This window comes from Sceloporus undulatus, chromosome 7, assembly GCF_019175285.1.
Source record: "Sceloporus undulatus isolate JIND9_A2432 ecotype Alabama chromosome 7, SceUnd_v1.1, whole genome shotgun sequence".
NCBI lineage: Eukaryota > Metazoa > Chordata > Lepidosauria > Squamata > Phrynosomatidae > Sceloporus > Sceloporus undulatus.
Window position 1 is genome coordinate 13588304 of NC_056528.1, and position 25663 is coordinate 13613966.

Here is a 25663-nt window from a genome sequence, read left to right on the forward strand (position 1 = left end):
TTTTTTTCATTGAGAAAGAACAACAACAGCAGCAACAACAAATCACCTTTTAAAATTAAAATGTTTATTTTTATCCACTTCATTATATAATATCAGTTTTAAAGAAAGGAAAATTACTACTAATTGGCCCAAATATGGCACAGATAGAGATTTAGAATTATATCCCACTCTTTTCCCAGAACTTATAAACAAAGAGGCCTTGTCTACACTGCAGAAATAATCCACTTTGAAACCGCTTTAACTCAATGGAATGGAATCCTGGGGGTTTGTAGTTCGTCGCGGCACAGGAGCTGCCTCACAAAACGTCTCACAAAACTACAAATCCCAGGATTCCATAGCACTGAGCCGTGGCAGTTAAAGCGATGTCAAACTGGATTATTTCTACAGTGCAGACGAGGCCAGAGAGGCCTTTAAATTTGCCCAGCAGTCATTCCTGCAAAAAAAGGGGGAAAAGAGGGAATTATATTTTATTTTAGCAAATTTTTGTGCAAACCTCAGTCAAACTGAATATATATTTGCCTTCTGGATGTTTACAAATGAAATAAAGAAATAACTGCATTGTGCAAAACTATGAAGAATTGTTTGCAATGTTTCTTAGTATCTGCAAATTTTGCCATCAAAACAAGTGAATTAAAAAGAAAAACCTTCCCCCCCCTTGCATTTAAACAAATATTTTTTAAAAAGCAAACTTTTCCACTTTCTTGTTCTAATTTTGCTGCATCTACACTGTTGAAATAATGCAGTTTGACACCACTTTGATGCAAAACACACTGCAGAAATAATCCAGTTTTGCATCTGTAGTTTTGCAAAGGCTTTAGCCTTCTCTGCCAAAGTGTGTTGGTGGTTTAACAAAACTACAAATCCCAGAATCGCCCAACTTACAGCGACCCCATAAGTTTGGAGCTGGTGCCAAAGCGAGCCAATGTGTTGTGTTTCTTTCTTTATTTCATTTCTATGCCACCTTTCTTCCAGGACAAGATAAAAAAACATCTCAATTAAAACCATCTACAGTATTTAAAACAAAATACTGTATAAAGTTAACATACAAAAGTTAAAAACATAATACATAAGATAATTAAAAAAAAATTAATTAAAAGGATTTTAAAAAGGACTGGGCCAGTGTGAGACCAGGGTTCGAATCCTGGCCCTATGCAAGTCACACTCTCTCAGCCTCCTCTGAACAAATTCTACCAAGAAACCCTGGGATAAGTCTGAAATGACTTGAAGGCACACAACAAACGTCACAGATATTTAAAAGCTTTTTTTCTTTTAAAAGCCCCAATTAGTGATTTTTTTCCCTACATTGCACTCGGCTCAAAGCAATTGGAAAAAATCTCTAATGGAGGTTGGAAAGAGGCCAGCAACTGCAAACAACACATTCTTGGGATTAATGGGGGAGAGAAATGGAAAACCAAGCGCGGCTGGAATGCAGGACCGTAATACATTATCCCCCAAAGGCAGATTTTTTCCTATTAACTCTAGGAAGAGGTCCTTTTTTCTGGCCTGCATCGAGATTGCAAAGAAAGCAGGGCAAGGAGTGAATCCAGCCCTTTTCACCCAAAAGACAAATTTTATGTTGAATTCAGCCCCTTCCACCCGAATACAAAGTTTTATATGGAATTCAGCCGCTTCCACCCAAATGCAAAAGCTTATATTGAATTCAGCCCCTTCTATCCAAATGCAGAATTTAAAACTGAATTGAGCCACTTCCACCCAAATGCAAAAGCTTATATCGAATTCAGCCCCTTTCACCGAAATGCAAAATTTTGCATTGGCTGCAAATGCTCAGGTCTCAATCCACCGCAGGTCCTGCCTTGAGTAGATGCATTACAATGGTGCATTATAAAGTCAGGTAATTAACAATATTTTTTTTAAAAGAGGAGAAACCGGATCAAAGTCCTCTTCCTTTGCTTCCCTATCTGTTTATATTGCTGTTTATATTGCCTTACATCCCCTCTTTCTAGTGTTTGCAAACTGGACAGTGCCGTAATGGAAAGCAATAATACATTGCAATTGTTGCCCACTTCCTTAATAAAGCAATTCAATGAAATGAAAATCAAGACGACAAAGGGCAGAAGAGTGAACCCAACCTTCGGTCCATCATCCCCAACCACAGACGCCCCAACATTTCACAGATAGAAACCAGGACACATGCCCAAGCACCATCAGAATGCGATCAAAGCGGCCAAATTTTGACCGAATGAGAAACTCAGATGCAATCTAGGAGAGGAAGCAGAAGTTTGCTTCTGCTTGAATCTATTGGGAAGGATGAGATTCTGCCCCTTTCTTTCCCCTTTGAGTTAAAGGAGTGGAAATTACTCTTGCAGCAATGGGAATAAGTCAAAGAGGAAAGTGAGAGGAAGAGAGAGAAACTGGGACTTTTTAAAAGTCACCAAAAAAGTGGGACAGTATGCAACCAGTAACTGGCCATTTGTATAAACCATGATCCACAAATGCAACCAGGAACATCAGCAAGGAAAGTTTGCCCCTCTGGATTTGTCTTGGATTCCAACTCCCATGATGCTGCACCACTAGCCTTGCATCTAATCTGATGGTCAAGTGGAACATCCTGGAGCAGGGATGGGAATCATGCAAATCTCCAGATGTGGTTGGACTAGAAATCCCAGCTGCCTTGGCCAGCATAGCCAGTCATAGAGCCATAGAAAGTTTGGAAGAGACCCCCAAGGGTCATCCAACCCAACCCCATTCTGCCATGCAGGAACGCTCAAACAAAGCACTCCCAAGAGACCTCCAAAGAAGGCGACTCACAATGGTGAGGAATGCTGGGACCTGCAGTCCAGGAACCAGACAGTTCTCACCTGTGATCTGGAGATTCCCAAAAGGTTTACCAACTTTTTAAGGAGCAGTTTAATGGGATTCTGGATAGCTTTTGGAAAACTATAAGGTTATTTTCTCTCTCAATCTCTCCCTCTTCCTTCCTTCCTTTTGTAAAAGTGGAAAGCAATGGCATCATGGTAAATGCTGACATGCAGGCACTTATTTTTCCAGTGCGAGGAGGAAAAGGAGGACAGTCCAAAAATGCAAGCTGCCGTGTTGATGTAAAAAAATAATACAATCCTAGCAAAGTGTTCATCTCTATCTGCAGGTCTTTTGTGAGGCTAATGGCTCTTGCCCACTCAAGACCAAGCCACTGACCCCAAACACTTCAAGCCCCTCTCTCCAAATTCAGCGGGGAGTGACCCAAAAGACCCAGCTCCACTCTCGGCATAAAAGGTACAGGGAAATGTTATAAGAAAAGGCGGCCCCCTTCTCTGGCCCTCCTTACCAAGATGGGATGTCTCACGCAAGCAAAGCCAGGCGCATGGTTTGGGGGGTCTTCTCCTTCGTGGGGTGCCATGAGACGGTGCCAGTCTCGGCTGCAGGACCACCCTTCCATGATCCAGTTTATATCCTCGCAAACTTCTTATCACATCATCGCTGCTGAATCAGGGGACTGAGTGCGAATCTGCTCAGCCCAACTCTCAAGAGAGCTGCTGAAGGAGAAGAAAATAAGAATAAAAAGACTTTAATATAATAATAGATGCTAGATAATTTAATAATAGATGCTACAAGATCTCTCTATGTCCTGATTCTACAGACTAGCACGGCAGTTGCTATGAATTCTACCTCGATAGACATATAGATAGACAGGAAGATAGATTAGATAGACAGACAGACAGACAGACAGATTCATCTATCTATCTATCTATCTATCTATCTATCTATCTATCTATCTATCTATCTATCTATCTATATAGTAGGCACTTGGTATCCGCTGGAGTTTGGTTCCAGGATCCCAAGTGGACACCAAAATCCAGGGATGCTCAAGTCCCATTAAATGCAATAGATAGTCAAATGGTGTTCCTTAATCTGTGGATAATGAATCTGTGGATTAGGAGCCACAACTAGACACCCATACACATACACACACACACATACAAATTGTCCCCAAATGCATAACCATAATGCTTTGGATGCCTGGATCCTTTCCGAAGAGGCCCACCCTGCCTCTTAAAATATGCATATATAACATCTTCTAAAAACAGAATCTTTCCCCCCACAAAAGGCTTGTTTGGTTAGGGACTCACCCACTTGACAGGCAATGGAGACCAAGCGATGGGAGCAAACCTAGGAGCCACCCCAGAGGAGATCAATGTGGCATGTGGGGATGTGCCGGCATTGCCAGCCCTATGGATGCCCACTGCCTTGATGTGCCACCAACAACAACCACAACCCTAAGGCCAGATGATGCCCAGGCGAGGATGATGGGGACAGTGGCTTTGCAAATTGACTCCAAATCCTTCCTCTTGATGTCTTGGATGCCTGGGAACTCTGTGATGCTCTGATGGACTATGCACATCTCCCACCAGAAGGAGCTGTGGAAAAACCTCAGTGTGATCCAGGCAAAGCGGATGGGGTTTGGTTGCTCAGCTTCTGGGTCCTAAATGCCCTTTGGTTTCCCAAATCCATTCACCCTCCAAATAGGAAAGGCCCTCTTCCTCCTCCTCCTCCTGCGCTCTGATCAGATTTCAGCTGTGACCAAACATTTCAGGGAGGCAACCATCTGGAAAACCAGCTCCTGAATGATGCTCATGCATCAGATAGAAAGGAGACTGTGCCAACAAAATTACATTTTTTGTATAAAAGCCTTTTTTAATTAAAATGCCATGCAGAAAAAACTTGGAGGAGGTTGCACATCCCAGAATCCTCAGCCAGAGTGGCTCCGGGCCAAGACTGGATTATAAGGATCTGCCCATAAGTCAGTTGGCAGCCTAGAAATAGAAATGTTTGATTAAATCATGCGTTGGTGTTTATTGAGATCTTGGCACCTTTCTGTCCAACGATTCTCAGGCAAAGGAAGCCCAATTTTGATTTTTGTGGGTTTTTGGGGCGATGTGACCATGATCTAGATTCTAGAAGAGCTTGTTCCTGACGTTTCGCTAGCATTTCTCTGAAGATGCCAGCCACAGATGCTGGTGAAACGTCATGAATAAACTCTTCTAGAACATGGCCATATCGCCCGAAAAACCCACAAAAATCTATGGATGCCAGCCACGAAAGCCTTCGACGTCGCATTATTTTTTATGTATTTTCTAATAGTGCAAACATCTCACAAGGGTTTGCAAGGTATTTGCACTATTTTAGCGGATTCTGGAGATAAAGAAAGAGAATGCAATGTAAACCAAACTAGTTAAAAAGCCAAGTACTAAAAGAGGAACAAATACTCCTTAAAAAAGGCAGACCAAATTCCGCTCGAAGGCTGACCGCAGAGGAGGCATTTTACCAAAAGTGCCTTACTAGAAGGAGACATTACACTATCTGGGTCCCACAGTCAAAAAGTGCATCCACACACCGAGGAGTTTATCAGACGCGAGGTTTTGGCAATTTTACTGGTCCAAAGCATCATGTTTGCGCCGCCAACAATACGCAATGACGTGATAACGCGATGTTCTTTCAGGCATCATTCATTTCTATGGGAGCCCGTTGCGCATCGCTTCCATAGTATTCGTGTCATTCCTCCCCATTTTGGGTACTACGGAAAAAAAGGGAAGTCAGGCATTTGCCTTCCGTTATCCTTTCGAATGCGTTGCGATTTGGTTTGGTGTGGATTGCAGTTTTGCTACTTCAAAGCAAACGTCACTGGTTGCAAAGTTCCCATGATGCTGTGCTGCTTTTTCACCCCATTCCCTTCCGGTGACCTTCCTGTTTCAGGGCAACCCCGGGGGGGAGGTCCCTCCGTTGTATTTGTGAGTGTTTGTGTGTGTGTGTGTGTGTATATATATATATATATATGTGTGTGTGTGTGTGTGTGTGTTCTGTGTGAATATGAATGTGCAGAGATATATGTGTGTCTTTGCACAAATGCAAACGTGCATATATATATATATATATGCATACATATATATGTGTGTGTGTGTGTTTTGCCTTGATGTTAATATAAAGACATGTGTGTGTTATCAGTTACTGTGGATACTGTGAATATGCAGAGATATGTATATTTGTATGTATATCTGACATATATGTGTATATATATATATATATGTATATCTGTCTTGCCTGCCTGTATTTATAAAGAGGTGTGTGTGTGCGTGTGTATGTATATATGCATATGTATATATATGTGTTTATATATATGTATATGAATATGTATATATGTGTGTTTATATATATATGTATATATATGTGTGTGTGTGTGTGTATGTGTGTGTGTGTATATGTATATATGTGTGTGTGTGTTTATATATGTATGTATGTATATGTATATATGGGGGGTCTGTACCTCTAGGTACATCTAATCTATGCAAGGGACCCCCAAGGGCCATCCAGTCCAGCCCCTTCTTCTGCCCTGAAGGAAATTAAATAGGATCCTAGAGATGGGAGGGACCCTCTCGCTCCACCTGGAAGCACAAAGGTCACGATGTGACCAAAACCTCCAAAGGGCATGCGCAAAGATTTTGATGCGAAATGTTCGACAGAAAAGGAAGCGCTTTTGTAGTAAACAGATCCGCTTTGCATGGTTTCGCATCACACAAATCGCTGTGTTTTCACAGTTATAACGCTCACACCATGCTTCGGGAGAATGACAGAAAAGCAACCAATGTGATAAAATATTGCATTATAACGTGAATTCGCATCATTCGCTGCGCATCCTCAACGGAATTGAGGGTCCAAAAACTTGCGTCTGATCAACTCCCCAGATATAATCCAGTTTGACACCGCTTCAACCGCCATGGCTCAATGCTAAGCAGTCTTCGGCTTTGCAGTTTGTTGTGGCACCAGAGCAATCTCACAGGGAAGGCTAAAGGCCTCACCGAATTACAATTCTTTGAATACCAAAGTATGGAGCTGTGGCAATTAAAGCGGCATTGAACTGGGTTATTTTTGCGGTGCGGATGCAGCCAAACAAATCACTGATAAAGAGAGTGAAGGCTCTGCAGAGCACATCTTTCAAAGTCTTGGGTTTTGCAGTTTGTTGTGGCACTAGAGCTCTCCAAAATCCAAGGACCTTTCCCCTCTGAGCATGGACAGAGTGCCTTTTCCCACTCCTTTGCTCATGATGCTCCACTTTGTACAGAGTGTGTCCTCCATGTTAATATATGTGCTTTTGAAAATTATTATTATTATTCAAAATCTCCCTTAATACTATATTTATATCATCATCATCATCATCTTCTTCTTCTTTACTCTCTCTTAACAGGGCTCTTTCCAAGTGAAAAACATATGCCTGCTGTGGGTTCCCATCCATCCTTCCCTTTGAACCATGTTACTTGCTCAAATTAGGGGCATTGAAAAGAAGGATGGTCTACTTGCAGAACTTGAATATGCTCTTCAAGATTAGAGTTCACTTTGAACAAGTATCAATGGGAAAAGCTTGTCAGTTATCCATGCATTAATGACACATAAAGCACTGCCATGTGGAATGTGGTTTATTTCTTCTGTGTTAATTGGAGGGAAATCTTAGCTTAAGAGAAATGGAATACAGTAGCATCTTGCGGCATCCTCAGAGACACATTATTGCAGATGGATATCTCAGGAAAGACGATCCAGAAAGACCAGAAGTGGATGACAGTTCAGCGGTCCATTCAGAGGAATACTTCTCCAAAGGCTCAAGCCCCGAACGGAGGTGAGATACCTTTCTATAGGCATTGAGACAAAGAACTTGCAAACCATACATTGATTGGAGACATACAATTAAACAGATGCACTCCCTTCCCATCCATGGGTTGCAAAAACCCATACGTTTTCAAAACCCTGGTGGGTACCATCCTCCCTTTTCTTATCGGGACTGTTTTCACTTGCTCTCCCAGCATGGCATTCCTCCTTTTGGGTTAATGTAGACATCTTGGCACTGCTTAAAAGCAGCAGCAGCAGCAGCAATAATAATAATAATAATAATAATAATAATAATAATAATAATAACTTCCAATGCATAAATAATCCAATTTAATAATACAGTACTAATAATAATAATTATTATTTCCAATGCATAAATAACCTAGTTTAATAATAATAATTATTATTATGCAGAAATAATCCAGTTTGTTGACTATTATTATTATTGTTATTAATATTGTTTCCAGTGCATAAATAATCCAGTTTAATAATAACAATAAATAATAATAATAATGCAGAAATAATCCAGTTTGCTGACTATTATTATTATTAATAATATTGTTTCCAATGCATAAATAATCCAGTTTTATAATAATAATTATAATTTCCAATGCATAAAAAATCGTTTAATAATAATAATAATTTCTAATGCATAAATAATCCAGTTTAATAATAATAATAATAATTATTATTATCATTATTTCTAACGCAGAAACCCTCCAGTCTGAGGCCCCTTTAACTGCCCCGCCGCAGTGCGAGGGAATGCTGGGAGTTGTGGTTTATGGTGCCGCCAGAGCTCTATCTGACAGAGAAAGGCCCAGCGTCTCAGAAGACTCAATTTCCCGTCATGCCCTGCACTGAGGCGAGGCGGATAAAGCCAGCCCCTTCCCCGCCTCCTCCTCGGAAGGGTCCTACTACGCAGGCGCGAGCGTGCCACCGGCCTCTGTCAGGCGCTGGGGCGGGGCGAAGGCGCCGAGGGAGGCTCCCCATTGGCTGGCTGCGCGCGTGGGACGACAGGAGGCCGGCTTTAAATGCGGAGGGCGGGGTTGGCTGAAGCCAGGGGGAAGACTGCTGGAGAAGAAGCGGTGAAGTGTCGCTCTCTCTCCCCTCTCCTCGTCTTGGAGGGGAAAACTGGGGCTTCTATAATACAGACGCAGGGTCAGGCAACCCTGTGTGTGTCCCTATGGTGCTATGTCTGCTCCTGAGAGGAAGGAGGAGAAGACCAGGGCGACCCACCGGACAACCCTGGCCCCGGAAGCCCGGCTCCCCAGCCTCCTCCCAGGATGGCAGCCTCCAGGACTGGCCTCAGGCTCCTCTCTGCCGGCTGCAGTTCCCGGCCTGGCCTCGTGGGGCGCCCCAGTCTATGTGGGGGAGGATGGCCCTGCAGTCCTTCCCTCGCTCCAGGGCCTGGCTGCTGGGCACTTGGGCTGCAGCCCCATCGTCAGGGACATAGGGAGGCCCTGGCAGAGAAGCAGAGAGGGAATAGCTGCCCCTATGAACACCTTTCCAGCCAGCACACTCTCTCAGCCCCAGCCTCAGACATGTTACTGCCAGTGTTACTATCCGCCTCTCCCTCCCAACAGCGGGACTCAAGGAGGCAGACAGGGCCCCAAACACACTCCAGAAACGGTCCTGCCTTGGCCCAGGGTAGGGAATAAGCCTGGACACTGTAGTCCAATGTGGCCCCAGAGCGCTCTCTGACAGAGAGGAAGGCTCACCGGATAAAACAGAACACATAGAGAGGCTCCGAGGCCCAGTTTTGGGGAGGGAAGGATATAGGTGTATAGAAGCCTTTATGTATTCATATATATATCTATATCCATATGTCCTGTCCCTTCCCAAAACTGGGACTCAGAGCCTCTTTAAAAAAGCAACAACAGTACAATTAAAAAACATGGAAACGTACTTCGTTAACACAGAGTTAAAACGGATTGCATGCCAAAGTTCTCATATGGCTGGCATCCGACGGGAGGAGTAACCCAGTTTGGCCACCCTTTTAACTCTTGTTTCTGGCTCAGGCTTGGCATTCTGGGAGTTGGAGGCCCCACACACATACTCCAGCTCCCAGAATGCCATAGCTTGGCTGGGATGCTAAAAAAACGTGCCAACCAGGTTATTTCCTCCAGTCTGGATCAGCCTTGATGTTTTGTCACCCAGGAGACCCAAGAGAGCCACCGCAGCAAGGACAAGACATCTTACAAACTTTATTTAAACGTTAAAAACAGCATTTTTAAAGCAGTGTTTATAATAATACATATTTATATCCGCCTCTTCCAATTGAGGGCGGGGATGGTAATAGGAAAATACAATATTAGCAATAAAAACAAACAAGCCCCACAAAACCCAACCCTCCCTCCCAACTATAAAATTAAACAATAAAAAAGTATCTACATAATAATTTTTAAAAAAGGAGTCCCTCTTTTTGTGCCTTTCTGATGATGCATCCATTCACCTGCAGAGCCAAGAGAGGCCGAGGCAGCTGCAGGCAGAACCACCCCAAAGACAGCAAGGTTGGAACCCAGACTGGGACCCCTCCCTGCCCCCTTCCTCCCTGGGGCAGCTCTGTCCCACGTTTTTGGGGGGGGGGGAAAGAGAGAGGATCCCTCTGGGTAGCGGAGGTCTCCCCTTTTGCCCCTCTCCCTCCCCAGTTGATAGCCACCTATGTTTCTGGCAAGTGGAGGGAATTAGAGGGAGTCATAAAAGTTTGTCACCCAAGGAGGCCCCAAGAGAGCCACCAGCAGCAAGGACAGCACACTACCATCTTATCACAACTTTATTTAAACAGAGCTGCCTCCCATGAGGTCTGGAGGGGGCAAGTCAGCTTGCTGTTTCGGAAGGGGATGTGGGCCTCCTGGAAGGAGGCAGAGGAGCATGAGGGCACGATGGATGGGGATGCGGCAAGGGGGAACGGGGAGCCCACCTGGAGGGGCAGTCACAGCTGCCCCCCTCTTATCATGGGTTCTAGAGGAAACGGACGTCTCCCCACATTGCCATGGGCAGCACTTCCTGGCACCAGGTTCTGCAGAAGAGCAGCTGCCAAGCTGCATGGCTTTGGAAGGGGACTGGGCAAACTCTGCAAGGGGCATGTGGGCCAGAGAGGGCCAAGGTGGCCCCTCACTCAAATCCAGTCTGGCCCCCAGGAACTCCCCACAATGCACGACAAAGTGTCAGGCAGGGGCACACTGGGCATGGCACTTCTACCACCCACCCAACCCATTGATGTGGGGCCTGCTTTGAGCACGAACAGCCCTTTCCATGTGTTTGTGCCCAAAGTCAGGGGTCGGGGTGGAGGGGCATGGGTCTGTGAAAATGAGCCCCCACACACTTCCCTTCTTGTTAGAAATGTTCAGGTGTCTGAAAGAGGGGTTTCCTGAGGCTGCTGGTGGGAAATAGAAGGTAGTGATTCGAGCAGGATGGTCCGGGCACTGTTAACATTGTGCCAAGGCCTGTGGATGATGAACACTTTATGAAAGTCACCACTGTGGCAACACAAGAAGACATTGTTTCATGAACTCCTGGGAGAACAGGGCAGTTCAAGAGAACCTCCTAAGAGCCTCCTTCTCTGTCTGTCTGCACCCGTCAGAGCAATCTCACAGGCACAGTTTAGTTAAAAAACAGGCCGCTTTCCCGTCGTCTGCTTTCTGAGAGGAAGAGTGAGGATGCCTGCCAAGGCACATGTGTGCATGTGTCTGAGCCCCTTCCTCTCCATTCCCCGCTGTGCTGCCCCATCTGCTGCTTCCAAAGGGAAGACTCTGCCCACTGTCTGCCAAGGACCAGACTGGCAGGAGACACGGACAGAGACGGAGGGATGCCTGCAGCTCCCTGCAGAAGCTGCCTTGAAGAAGCCAATGGAGGCCAAGAGAGTGGAGGCCTCGTGCCTGGCCCAGCTTACAACAGATGAAGAGGCTTTGCCCAGCCGACCTTCATTTCAACAGTTACGGTTGTGTGCGCTAAGGGGCCTCCCTTTTCTCCCCCAAGCCTCACCTTGATCCTGCGACCTCCCATCTCCTGGACGGTCTGGAAGATATGGTGCACGGCCTGCGGGATCATGCCCCACTGTCTCCAGCCCTCGTCTGGCCCCTCCATGGTTTTAGGTTTTGCCGCTCCCATCTGACTGAGGCAACATACAGGACGTTGTACCCTCCAGGGCAGGGACGTGGCGGAGAAAAGAGAAGGAGGAGACCTCCATCAGGCCAGCCGTCCAGCCTAGTCCCCCAGCTGCGATGGCAGCCCCCGGCCCCTGCCTGCACCAGCAGGCAATCTCCTCAAAGACTTCGGCCTGGGAGGTGGAGGGGGCAAGACCCGGTCGAAGCTGAACTCATGGGTGGTGTTTTCCTTGCGCTTGCGGCAATGTGGGAATGTGGGCAGAGGCAGCCGTGGAAGTGGGCGCGGGGAGACACCACCTGGCCCTGGTTTCAGAGGAGACGCCCCCTCCGATCCCCCACCCGGCAGAGCTAACCCAACCCTGCGGCCCCTTGAAGACTGGCCACCTGACAGCCACTGCCCTCCATCCCCTCTCATCTACTCCCCCTGTGTAACTGGACTTTCACTTGAAGGGCTGTTTCTATGGAAGTGGAGCTTCTCTTCTTTGAATGGGCTGAAATTCGGGTGGTAAAAGACAGACGGAGGGAGGCCTCAGCCAACAAGGCTTCCATCCGACAAAGACGCTCCTTCTCCAAGGTCTTCTGACCCTCTGCCCAGCCCCTCCTTTTCCTCTGGAGGGTGTCTTTTAGCAACCTCTGCAGGCGCGAGCGAGGGTGGAGGAGGCAGCCTTTCAGCGCCAGTTGCAGCAATGAGGCTGAAGGAGGGGGAAATATTGCTGCCTATTCGTTGCTTTCAATTATCCCTTACTGAATGCACTTGGAGGCAAATGAGGGAAAAGGAGGCAAACAGGTAAGGCTGCTTCCCCAGATACTTCCGATACAGTAAACAAAGACAGGTCTATAAGCTCGGGCACCAAAGTTGGACCATCTGTATCTACAGATTTGGCATCCAGGATCCAACCATCCATAGCTTGAAAATGTTTCTTACAACATATCAGAAGGCTAACTAAGATTTTGCCATTTTATCTATGGGGCATGATTTTGATGTCCCTTGTATACAACGTCCCCTTGTCGCCATAGGATGTGAGCATCCATGGATTCCGGTATCCACGGAGGGATTCCTGGAGCCAAACCCCCGCGCATACGCCCACTGCAAGTATAACAACAACAATCTATTGTACATAAGGGACTTAAGCATCCTATGGATTTTGGTATCCATGGAAACCAACCCCAGTGGACACACCAAGGGCCCCCATTGCAATTTAAAAAGTTGAGGTTGGTGAAAAGAAAACCAATTGTGCCTGGATGCGTTTTGGAGAAAGCTTTCAGGGGGTCTTTGGGCCTAGGCTTACCTGAAAACTTTCTCCAAAATGATCTCATTTTGCATGGCCTATTGTTACGTTTTGGCTTTAAGAATCTACAGAAAATGTTGAACTGCTCTTCATTCTTGCGACATTAGGGACATTTCCCCTGCTCTTTCTGATGTTTTGCCCAAGAAACCAGGTTTACTCTCAAAAGGTTGGTGCCCGAACACATCAACTTCCTGTTGCTGGAATGCCTGGAATGATGCCTTGATGAATGGAGACCACGCTCTCACGCTCTTACAGAACCAGGCCCATCCATGGTCTCTCTGCCTGAATCTATCCACCCCCTCCTCTCCTCCTCCTCTTCCTCCTCTTTGCTGAGTATTGGTCTTATCTCCTTCTCATGAGAGGGCCAAACTCTGCTTCTCCACCTGCAGAACTTTCTAGGGTCCTTTAGGGCCCCCAGGGAGTCTGGCTCTGGGGCTGAAGCCAACCAACCTGGAGAGCCTTCGAGACAGAGAATGGAGCCTCTTCCCCATCCCACTCCAGACAGGCCACTGGATTCTTTTGCTGCTCCTCTAACCCTCTGACAAAAGGGGCAGAGGACACTGGGACCCAACCATATTCCTACCTCTTCTGCCTTGGAGAGGAAGGACGAGCTCTCCCTGTCTTCCGAGAGAACTGGAGGTTGCTCATCCCCTTCTGGGCCTCCTCCTCCCAGGCAGCAGCGGCCTCACCCTAGAATACCTGTATATTTCCTGGGAGAGAACAAGGGACAAGGGTTCAGGCGAGAGAGAGGACCCCCCACACTCACCAAAGGGCCCTTCAGAGGACCCCCACTGCCACCCCCTCCGCCAGGTCCACCTTGAGATGGTGCAAGGTTGTGAAGGTGCCGACGCTCCATTTCTAAACGGTGCAGGCTCTCCCCCGCGGCCTTGCATTGGGCCTTCTTCTCCTCTTTTTACATCCAACTGAGAATATCCAGCTGCCAAAGAGAGAAGGCAGACCCCGGAGCTGGTTAGGGGCCCACGTGCAGGTCCCGGGGCTTCAGGCCCAAGCTGGAGTACCCCAGCCAAGGGGAGGAGAAGGGGAAGCCAACGGCCACTCTGGGACAAAGGTCAGAGGCTGCCGAGGGAGAGGACTCCTCAGGGCCAGGCAGAAGAGGCAAGCTCCTCTGGCCTGCCTACGTAGCCCTCCCAGCCCTCTTTCTCTGAGGAACGGAAAGCAAAGAGGCCCCCTCTCTTTCCCCTAGATCCACTGGCCCAGAGGAGAGGAAGCAGTCTGGGGAGCTGAGGAGGGGCCTTCCTGAGACCCCATCTCAGTTCCCTCCACCTTCAGTGAGAGGAAGAATGAGTTGCCCAGGCCGCTGCCTGGCCCCAGTCCTCTTAGGGGCTCCTCAATCTATGGCCGGAAGAATCTCCGGGCGGTCTGGAATATGTGCCGCACCCGCGGGATCATGCCCACCATCTCCGGCTCTCTGTATGGCCCCTCCATGGTGTAGGTCTTGCCACTGCCGTCTGGCCATAGGCAAATATGCCGATGTTGTACCCGTCCAGGGCAGAACTTTCTAGGTCCTTTAGGGGCCCCCAGGGAGTCTGGGCTCTTAGGACTCAAGCCAACCAACCTGGAGAGCCTTTGAGACAGAGAATGGAGCCTCTTTCCATCCCCACTCCAGCCAGGGGCCACTAACTCTTCTTATGCTCCCTCTACCTCTGACAAAAAGGGGTAGAGGACATTGGAACCACCACCATACTCCTACCTTCTTCTACTTGGAGAGGAAGTCTTTTGGATTTCTGGAAAGAACCGAAGTGGCGTTCCCTTCCGTTCTCCTCCTCCTCCCCAGGAGCAGCGGCCGCACCCACAGAACCTGTATGTTACCTGGGAGAGAACAAGGGACAGGGGTTCAGTGAGAGAGAGGGACCCCCAACACTCACCAAAGGGGCCTTCACAGGACCCCCACTACATAACAAAACATATCAAGGCTGCATCCAGACTGGAGAAATAACTGGTTTGGCACCCGTTTTTCAGCTCCCAGCTCAAGGCTATGGCATTCTGGGAGCTGGAGTATGTTGTGGGGCCTCCAACTCCCAGAATGCCATTGCCTTGAGCCAAAACAAGAGTTAAAAGGGTGCCACAAATGGGTTATTCCTCCCTCTGGATGCAGCCCATATGAGAACCTTTGCATGCAATCCGTTTTAACTCTCTGTGTTAACGAAGAAGTACGTTTCCATGTTTTTAATTGTACCGTTGTTGCTTTTTTAAGAGGCTCTGAGTCCCAGTTTTGGGGAAGGGACAGGACTATGGACTATCATATAATTTATATATATACATATGGCTTCCTATACACCTATATCCTGTCCCTTCCCCAAAAAACTGGGCCTGGAGCCTCTTTCTATTCTGCCATATGTATGTTGTTATCCGTGAGCCTTCCTCTCTGTCAGAGAGCGCTCTGGGGCCACATTGGACTACAGTTCCCAGGCTTATTCCCTAGCCCTGGGCCAAGGCAGGACCGTTTCTGGAGTGTGTTTGGGGCCCTTGTCTGCCTCCTTGAGTCCGCTGTGGGAGGGAGGGAGGGAGGATAGGAATACATGGCAGTAGCACATGTCTGAGGCTGGGGCTGAGAGAGTGTGACTGGCTGGGAAAGGGTTCATAGGGGCAGCTTTCCCTCCTTGTCTGCCAGGGCCTCCCTATGTCCCTGAGATGGGGTGCAGCCAAGTGCCCAGCAGCCAGGCCCTGGAGCGAGGAAGGACTGCAGGGCCCATCCTCCCCCAATAGACATGGGGCGCCCCACGTGGGGGGCCGGGAACTGCAGCCGGCAGAGAGGAGCCTGAGGCCAGTCCTGCAGGGTCGCCCTGGCCTTCTTCCCCTCAGGAGCACACAGAGTGACATAGAGCTATGCCTCATAGGGACACAGGCAGCTTTGCCTGGCTTTGTGGCTATAGAGATAAGCCCATAGCCACAGACAGCCCTCCTCTGGGGACATACAGACCTACAGCCCCGACGGGCGGCGAGGGGGGAGAGAGAGAGAGAGAGAGAGAGCGGCAGCGGCGGTGGCAGCAGGAACGGCAGCAGCAATAACAGTGGCGGCAGCAACTACGACAGCAAACCTCAGCGTCTTCTTGCTCCCGCCAACGCCCACCGCATTTATAGGCGGCCTCCACTCGCCCCCCGCGGCCAGCCAATGGGGAGCCTCCCTCGGCGCCCTCGCCCAGCCCAGCCCAGCCCTCCAGGGACGCCGGAGGGGCACTTGCGCGCGCCATCGCAGCACCTGGCCGACATTGCGAGGAGGCGGGGCCGGGAGGTGGGCGGGGTGTGTGTCTGACAGGGGGCGTGGCTGGGCTTGGCGCCTCCCTCTCCGTCGGCCTGCGCCCCGCCCTTCCCTGAGAGGTCTCCAAACGGAGGAAAAAAGGCGGGAAGTTCGGGGTCCATTTTGTTTGCTTTACCTCAAGATAGGAAAGGACGAGAAGAAGACCTCCATGGAGCGGAGGAAGGAAGAGGAGAAGGGGCATAATGGAGACCCCGGGAGAGGGGAAGGCGGGGTGTTCGTTGTAAAACAAGCCCCCTCGAAAGGAACACAATTAGGCTTCTGCCCCTTCTCTGAGCATGGACAGAGTGCCTTTAGTTTCCAACAGTCCTTGGCTCATGTACAGAATCTGTTCTCCTCAGCCATGTCTGTGTTTAATAGCTGTCTTTCATATTGTTATGACTCAATCTCTTCACAGGACAGTATGGACCTTCCCCTCTGAGCATGGACAGAGTGCCTTTGTGTCGCCTGGGATTTCCTCAGCCAACGCAAGGGAAGGACATCTGTCTCTGCTGCGATTAGGGTTACTCTCTCTTCACAGGGCTCCGCATTGCAAATTCAAACGGCTGGAAGTCAGCATGGGACTTAGGCCTATAGGTCCTATAGAGCTGGAAGGAGCTGCACAGCACAGCAGAAATAATGCCACTTTGAGCCTCTTTAGCTGCCATGGCCAAACACTATGGAATCCTGGGATGTGTAGTTCTGTGAGATACAGTGGGCCCTTGGTATCCGCTGGGGTTTGGCTCCAGGACTCCCAATGGAGACCAAAATCCATGGATGCTCAATTCCCATTAAATACAACGGACTAATATTGGCTCAGACTGGCACTTTCTTTGGACATGCCTTAGTTAGACTTCCTGGTCTCTGGGGACCCCTTCCTCCTTCTGAGTCTGCTTCTTCCTCAGAGAAGTGAATGAAAACTACCAATGGAAGGTGGGTATGAGAAGGACTCAGGGATTCCCATTCTCCCAGGCAGTTGCCTTGTAGAGGCTCTTTTAGCATGGAGATGCAGCCCTGCAAGCAAAGCCAGACATAGCAAGACAGGAGGCAACGGGAGCCCTGGTCGCTTTTATCAAGTGGAAAGGCTATTTTTAAACGGTCGGCCGCATTCCTAGAACAGGAGGCTGGCCGCTTCCTCCAAGTGACATTTGGAAAGGTTTTGCGCAGCGGCTTCCTTCCCAAAGCTTGAAATAGCAACCGCAAGACCAACCGCTCCATCCGCACGACAAAGACTTCTGGAGAATCTGGAAGCCTGCACACTTTGGGGGGTTTCTAATAAGAGCAATGCCCTTTGTTTCCAGCAGAGTTGCACTCACAGAGCTGGGGAAGTGGCTTTTTGGACTACAACTCTCAGCATCCCCCAGCCACCATTGCTCTCAGAAAGCCCTTTTTAATGCAGGCTGATGGGAGTTGGAGTCTGTCAGCATATGTATACTGCCACGATGAGAGAGAAGTTTGAAATGTTTTCAGGCACAAACACATACAAACTCCTATTTCTGATGAAAAGAATGCAAGGCCAAGGGCTTGGCATCTGCTGACTCTACGTTTTCCTCCCAGATTTCTGCAGGAGGGGACGATGGGGACAATTCCCTCTTTGTTTGGGAGCTTTTGGGGGGCAGCGAAGGAGGACAAAGGATCCTTTGAAAGTTGGCAAGGGCCGGATTTACTTGGGAGCGCATGTTGCGGTCCTTGACTGACCCACACAAGTAGGGCTGTGTATTTTATATGCCTCCAAGACTGCTGTCATTTGCAATCTTTGTGTTGTTCTGGTGTAAAACTTTCCACTGCTTTTCAGAGTGAATTGCACCGACTTCAATCTGTCCTGACCTTTTGCACCGTGCAAATGCGCCCAATGGACAACAACCTCACGCGAGCCCAAACCAAAAACGTAGATGACTTTGGAAAAGGTTATTACAATTAAATATTGTTAACTCACCTTTCACGTCTATATCCCCATAGATATCACGACACGCTTCTGAACGCAGCGGAAGGAGAACGGTTGGGGAAAGACAGCGTTCCTTGTCTCTCGGCAGGAGGTTTTTTAAACTGTGAAGGTAACGTTATCAGGAAGAGGCACAGTTTGTAAATACGCCATTTCAGACCCAGATGTGTCACAGTCCTCTTTCGACTGCTTGTGTAAAACCACACAACCAAACACACCCACAAAGGCGTCTTCTTCCTCTTATTTCTGAATTCTCGTTGTTGTTGTCGCTTGACTTCAAGTCATTTCTGACTTATGGTGAAACTATCATAGGGTTTCTCCCTCTCCAGAAAGGCTTGGCCATGGTCATCCTCTGAGGCTGAGAGAGTGTGACTGGCACAAGGTTACCCAGCAGGTTTACATAGCCACACCACACCAAAGATTTAATTCAACATTTCTATTTCTAGACTGCAAACCTGGGAGGGTGAGGCTGGCTTACGGATGGATTTGAACCCTGGACTCCAGAGTCCTAGTCGAACGCTAAAACCGCACCACATTCACACTCAAGCATCTTCCTCCTCTAGTTCTGAAGGTCATATTTGAGACCAAAACAGCAATGATATGAAGAACAAAGAGACCCACTCAAGTTACACGGTTTGTGCAAAACCTCACAGCCATGCCCTGGTTCACTCCACTGTGACAATTCTCAAACTGATCTGATCTTTTCCCTACACACCAAGGATGCCACAGTGTCCCATTCAATACCCATTTCTTTGGCACTACCACTGAAAATACACACATGACTCGCATTTTAATAACATTTTGTAATTCGGCACCAGCATTGTCGCTGAAGCCTGAGAACTGGGGGGAAAATAACATTTTAGGAAGGGGAAACTTATAGACTGCACCAGTTCTTGTGTTGAAACAGTCACAGTCTTTAAAGTCTTTAAAGTTAGGACTATTTGATGATCCAGCCCTGGTCAGGACAGGTTCTGTCGTCGTGGGAAATAAATAATGCTATTTTCTCCTTGGATTTATTGTCTCGACCTTTTAGAGTCCGGATAGATTGACCTACGGACCAAGAAGGTCCAGTTCAGAGAGATGCTTTTCCAAGGTGCCCAGAAGAGTTATTCCTGCATCCACATTTTGCCGATCTGGGCCTGAGGTATTTCCAAGCAAGGCAGCCGTCTACCTGTGCAAGGTTAGACTTTTCAAGTGGCAAAGCGTCCCACAGGTGCCGAGTGGTACCTTACCCGTCTGGCCACGAAGGATGAGTGAAAACAATGTTCCTTTTCTTTGCCCAGCGAGAAAAGACTGCCTTTTCAGTGATGAAACGGTGCCCGCCTCGCGGGGCTCGTTCGTGCGCCAGGTACATCTTGCATTCGTCCAGCCGGCCCTTCTCAAAATAGTGGTAAGGCACAGCAGGTTGGCTTTGGTTCCTGCCAAAGAAAATTAGTCTTTTCAAAGGAGGTACAGACTGATATCCTACTTTTTTTTAAGGCTGCCAACCTGAAAACTGGAGAGGGCTCCTGTACCTTTAGTGCAGAAGAGGGTACCACTTTCAGCAGGATTGAGGATCATCAGCAAATCATCAACGCACAACATCAATTAAAACACATTCGTTAAAACATGCAACCGTTTAAACAGATTTTGTTATCATCTCCTGGAACCAAACTTCAGCGGATACCAAGGGGCCACTGCTTATTTTTTAGAGTTTGGAGAAGGTATTTCTTAGAGACAACACCCAGAATCCTCCACTCCGTGATACCAAATTTAGGGAGCCATGCTCCCCCAAAGTAACTTTTCTAAGATCTGCATCTGGTTTCCTATCCAGGAAACATTTCCCAACTTCCGTCTCAGCTGTACCTGCAGTAATTTTCGCTGACCATGCCAAAGACGAAGATCTGTTCGCACAACTCCATGGCCAAAACCATGGTGAACCATCCGGTGCTGAGGAAGGAGCCGGACTTCATCCTGCCAATTTGAGAGAGGAGTTAAAATGCAGCCGGACCACTTGAGGATAAAAGCTATATTCTCATTTCAGAGATGAGACCTTGGATGTACATCTCCTTCAGCCTTGGTGACCATAAAGACCCTAGTTCAATGGAAAAGTCTGAGTCTCTTGCATGCAAGAGGTCCCAGGTTCAATCCCTGGCATCTCCATGGATGTATTTATGATGCAATGGACTTTTTGTGATGGAGGGGAAATGTTGTTGCATTTATAGTTGGCTTTCATGGGGGTTAGTGGGGCAGGATACCTGCAAAAGCGGAAAAAATATGAATATACTTTTCTAGGCATTTCCAGGTTGTCCAGCGCTGGAGGACCTACAAATGCCTAAAGAAGTGTTCTCTCTAGGCATTTCTAGGTCCTTCAGTGCAATTCTATGGTCAACCTCCCTGGCATCAGATTCATTGAGGCCCTAGGTTGCTTACAAGAAATATAAAGTACAGCTAAAATATTATGCAAAAACTGAGCCAAAATTAAACAAAAGTTCAAATAGTGACAGCACATTTACTTATTCAGAGAGGAGTTCATCTGCCCAGAAGAAGCACTAGGTTGTGCCCTCTTCAGTCCTTTTCGTCTATAGAAATGAATCTACACCATCGTAGCAGTTTGATACCGCTTTAACTGTCCTGGCTCTATGCTATGGAGTCTGATGAGGGACTTTGAATACTCTACTTGAGAAGGAGAAGAACATCTAGTCCACCCTCCTGAATGACAGTGGTTGTAATTCATAGAATCATATAGTTGGAAGAGACCTTAAGGGCCATCGAATCCAACCCCATGCCTCACCTGTTCTTCCCGGTTTCCAGCTGGAAGAGTTCATCACAGTGGGCCATCATCTTCTCGGTCAGCGTGTAGAGATGGATGCTTGGGTACATCTCCTTCACCTTCAGGAGGGTCCTGTAGACCAAGCCAATCTTCTCCCTGCTCATCAGCCTGGTGGGCCCCCAGATGACGTAGACGGTGTCCCGCGACTGCTTGAAGAAGTAGGACTGGTTCCGCAGGAGGAGAGGGATGCTGGTGTGGGAGACCACCCGGATGGTGCTCCGGCCGCCCACATCCTCCTCGTAGCCCTGCGTAGGGGCCTGGTTCATGCGCAGGACACACTCCTTCTCATCAATCTCCTTTCCTGAATGGGAACCCAACATCTGCCCCGAGCTGGACACCACGGCACAGTGGCGACATGGCGTACGGGCCAACGGCTAAAATGAGCAAGAAAAAACAAGATAGTAGCATGATGGAACTGTGCCTGGATGCTCTTCTCTCCCTCAAAGACCATAGCAATGGCACTTGAGGGGCTCTCACTAGCCATTTGCCTAAGGCATGATGGAGCTATGCCTTGTGCTCTTCTCACTCACTCAGAGGCCAGAGAAATCACTGCAAAATGCCACCTCCAAAGCACAGCCTGAAATACTTTAACCAAATGCTACATAAAAGTGATGGTCCTTAGACCATTTTGCCTGCAGCCAGTGGCTCTCAGTCCCCTGAGAGCATCCAGAAATGAATGACACCGATGTTGCCGCACAAATATGATTCTGGCCCCTAGGGAAAAAAGCCAGTCACCCTCACCAGATACCCCAAGGACCACCAGTCTGGTCCATTCAGGTCATCTAAGGATTCGGACTCCTGTGTCTATGGGGCACGCTTGAAGTGGCCAGCGTTCCCACCGTTGCTGCCTTCCTTCCCCAGTTGACTTACCTTCCCCTCTGGTACGCTGATGAAACCCTCAAATTGGGCAGCTGCGGACGCCACTGGCAAGTGCCTCTCCTGTTCTTCCAGATGTTGGCAGCTGAGCCAACACAACAGCACACAGGAGCGGGGGCAGAACAAGATGTAAAGGAGGGAGATGGCAGAGAGCACAACCAGGATGAAGAAGAGGCGAGGCTGAAAGAGAGAGCAGCATGCTTTCCCGTTTGTGTGCGCTCCCCGCAAAGCCTCCCCAGATTCCTACAGACAATCTTCCACTCTTTTTACATTTTTCCTTTGGGCAAAAAAGGTGAATTGCCAATGTGGAAGAGTAGCAATTCGCCCTGTAGCCTTTAACGCTAACTCCCCTTCTTTAAATATAGAAACTATGAATCTTCTGGGAAAGCCAGGGTGGTGTGGTGGTTTGAGCATTGGACTCTGGAAAGCAGCATTCGAATCCTGATGGGTGACCTTGGGCTAGCCACAGTCTCTCAGCCTCAGAGGATGGCCATGGCAAACCCTCTCTAAAGAAACTTGCCAAGAAAATCGTGTGATATGGCCACAGAGGTCATCATAAGTCAGGAACAACTTGAAGACACACAACAATAACAAACTTTCTAACCACTTCTGGCTTTGTCTTCTTCATTATTATTATGCATTGTCCATGTAGCTGCTGAATGTTTCCCTGGGTAGAAACTTGGCTTCTGAACCAACAGATTTTGCCCACCTTTGCACTGCACCCTTGTTTAGCATTATACAAAAACAAGGGAACAGTGTGTCAACCTGTTGAGCAATGAAGATCCATTTACCCCCCCAAAATGACACTTGCCACTTGCTAACACCTGTGAGGTCTAAGTGGATATGAAGCAGCGGTGTGATTTTAAAAGGCTTGTTGCAGACAGCATAATTGGCTTAGGTCCTGCTGCAGTTACAAGTGAGCAAAGAAGCTTTCAAGACTTCAAGTTTATGGGGAGAAAGGAGCAGTTACAGGTTGCAACAACAGCCCTACAAGCTGCAGCTGGAGCTGGTTTTGAATCCCGGCTCGGCCATGTAAGCCACTGGGTTATCTTAGCACACTCTCAGCCGCAGAAGATGGCAATGGCAAACTCTCTTTGATGAAACATGCTAAGAAACTCCTAGGATAGGTTTGCCTTAGGGTCACCATAAGTCAGAAAGGCACTGAAGGCACACAACAACAACATGGCATACTTACTAGCACCTGCATTCTTTTAAGGTCTTCTCAGCCATCTATTTGCCTTGGGGAGCAACACCCTGCAAAGAAAAACAACACAGGCAAAGGGGATATAATTCAAGCCAATGGAGAGTAGGCGAGGGAAAAATGGGAGGGGGTGTGTGTGTCTCACTTTCTCAGGTTAGTAAATTGCAGATTTAGCCATGTTAGTCTGCAGAATCAGTCTGTAGAGAAATCTTGTAGCCCCCCCTGAGACACACTGAAAGAATGAAGTTGGCAGCAAGACCTTTCCTAGACTTCAGTCTACTTCCTCAGAAGCATTTTTTTCTCTTTCTTGGGGTCATTCTAAGGTCTTCTCAGTCATCTATCTGCCACGGGTTTCTTCCTCAGAGAGGCTAGAACTGTCTGTGGCTACAAGATATTGTCAAACTGAGAGCCAACGTGGCATAGTGGTTTGAGGGTGGGACTATGACTCTGGAGTTCAGGGTTCAATTCCCAGCTTTGGTGATGTTGGACACGTTACACTCTCTCAGCCTCAGGGGAAGAAAAGGGCCAATCTCCTCTGAACACAACCTTGCCAAGAAAACCCTAGGATAGGTTCCCTTTAGGGTGGCCATGAGTCGGAAACGACTGGAAGGCACACAAGAAGAAGACCCAAAGGGACCCTAAAGGTGCCTAAGGTGGCAAGCCAGGGCAAAGAGTCACTTACCAGCTTCAATGGCCTCCAACATCCTGGAGTCCCTTGGCTCTCCAAAAGCGCACCAAGGCGCACAGTGCCAGTTTAGAAACAACTGCTTCTTCCTCTTCTGGATGCTGGATTTTCTTTTCCTCCTTTCCCTGGACAGCCAGGGCTTTCTCCTCTTCCAATCCGAAATCAAGAAGGCGAGGGAAGTCTTCCTTTCCCCCAAAAAAGCTCTCTTTGGAAAGCCACCTTGGTGCGCCTAGGGCGCGCGGTTGGAGATGCCCAAAGGCGCACAGTCAGGGTCCCCCCTGAAGAAGTGGGTCTCTTTTGAGGAAAGATCCTGGGGGCTAGGCTGACCCCTTTGGAGGGGAAGGGGGGGGGAATCGGTTGCTTTCGCCTTTAGGGGGGATTTTAGGATAGGAATAGCTTGCTTTCTCCTTTGGGGAACCTTTGAAGGTGGAGCCTCTGGCTGAGCGACAAATGTCTCCAAGCGCACAGAAAGCGCCAGCCTCCTCTTTGCAGGTTTCCAGGCTCCCAAGCCTAGCAGAGGGGGACTTTTGAGGCCAGATTCCCTGAGATCTCTAGGCCTTGTACCTCCCAGATGCCCCGGCCAGACCTTGGTAGGAAGGGACTATGGGAGTTTTAGGCGAAAACATCTGGAAAGCCGCGGTAGAGAGCATCATGCAGCTTTGCAGGGTTTTGGGTGGCTGCAAAGCCCAGCTACCTCGAAAAGAGAAGATGAATGGTGGGGGTTAGAATCCAGGGAGAGCTTGAAGCAGGGATGCCTCAATTTTTGGGTCCTCCCAGGGCTTGGGACTTCATCTCCCAGAAGCCTTGGGCAAGCAAGAGGAATTGTGGGAAATGAAGTCCCAAAACATCTGGAGGACTCAAAGATTGGGACTCAGGGAGGGTTAGCGCCAGGGTGGTGTAGTGGTGGGACTAGGGCTGCAAAAATAATGCAAGAAATAATGCAGAAACAATGCAGGCTGACACTGCTTTCCTCCCTGCCCTGCAATTCTGAGATGTGGAGTTTTTTTTGTTGTGGCACTAGATCTCTCTGACAGAGATGGCTAAACAATCTTCTTGTTTTGTGCCTTCAACTCTAATGGAGACCCTAAAGTGAAACTATCATGTTTTTAATTTTTCTTGGCAAGTTTCTTCAGAGGGGTTTTGCCATCACCAAAGTACAAATCCCAGGATTGCATGGCATGGGGCCATGGCAGCGAAAGCTGTGTCAAACTGCATTCATTCTGCAGCGTAGATGCAGCCAGGGTTGCAAAGTCAAAAGCTTTCATGGCCGGCGTCCATAGTTTTATTTTGGCTTCTTGGGTTATATGGCTGTGTTCTAGAAGAGGTTTTTTGCCCTGACCTAGGACTTTATCACATGGGAGCAAATTGCTTAAATCCCATGCAGAAACGGGCTTTTAAAATTTGGGGGGCAAAACACAAATGCAGGATGGTTTCAGACATGTTTGCTTGAAAGAGAAATAACACAAAAATAACCCAAAGGGAAAGTCGACAAAAATGACTCCTTTTTAACTTTTGGAATTTGCCCACTTTCCATTCGGGTTATTTTTGTATTATTTTCCCTGACTTCATATCTATAAGAAAGATATGAAACCATTTGCATGAATAGTTTGATCAATTTGCTCAAGCAAACAAGCATTTATAATGTTAAGGATATAATAGACAAGTGCTTCCTAATAACCAAAAAATAGCAAGCCGTTTTTTCTGGAATTTTATTCAATTCTTTAAATTAAGCATATTCCTCCTGCCATGAATTGGAACCACCTGTTTGAGGTCTCTTCGATGCTTCCTAGTCCCTGATCTTTAATTCCACCTGACCTCATCGGGGCCACCATTAAGAAACCCTACAGCTGTCTGTATTTTTACTACCAAGAGCTTGGGAAAT

General features: G+C 47.9%; 1 protein-coding gene across 2 annotated transcripts; it reads right to left on the minus strand.

Annotated features, from left to right (window-relative positions):
• Positions 1 to 18759: 18759 nt before the first annotated feature.
• On the minus strand, positions 18760 to 24565 carry ST6GALNAC4 (ST6 N-acetylgalactosaminide alpha-2,6-sialyltransferase 4). Of its 2 annotated transcripts, none has more exons than XM_042478842.1 (6): positions 23779 to 24565; positions 23091 to 23149; positions 21890 to 22075; positions 20981 to 21393; positions 20053 to 20160; positions 18760 to 19625 (listed from the first exon to the last, which is right to left on the minus strand). In XM_042478842.1, exons 2-6 carry the CDS (start codon positions 23100 to 23102, stop codon positions 19436 to 19438), a joined length of 909 nt encoding a protein of 302 aa, XP_042334776.1. In that variant the 5' UTR covers positions 23103 to 23149; positions 23779 to 24565; the 3' UTR covers positions 18760 to 19435. The 2 variants fall into 2 exon arrangements, with proteins under 2 accessions (XP_042334776.1, XP_042334777.1); XM_042478843.1 differs by lacking the exon at positions 23779 to 24565 and adding an exon at positions 23242 to 23333.
• Between the last annotated feature and the right edge of the window lie 1098 nt (positions 24566 to 25663).

Bases quoted from the DNA above. Each gene is read 5' to 3' on its own strand.
- ST6GALNAC4 (XM_042478842.1), bottom strand. The intron at 21,394-21,889 runs GTAAGTCAACTG...TGCTCATTTTAG, and splicing joins TCAGCGTACCAGAGGGGAAG to CCGTTGGCCCGTACGCCATG. The intron at 19,626-20,052 runs GTACAGCTGAGA...TTTCTTTGGCAG, and splicing joins GTCAGCGAAAATTACTGCAG to GAACCAAAGCCAACCTGCTG.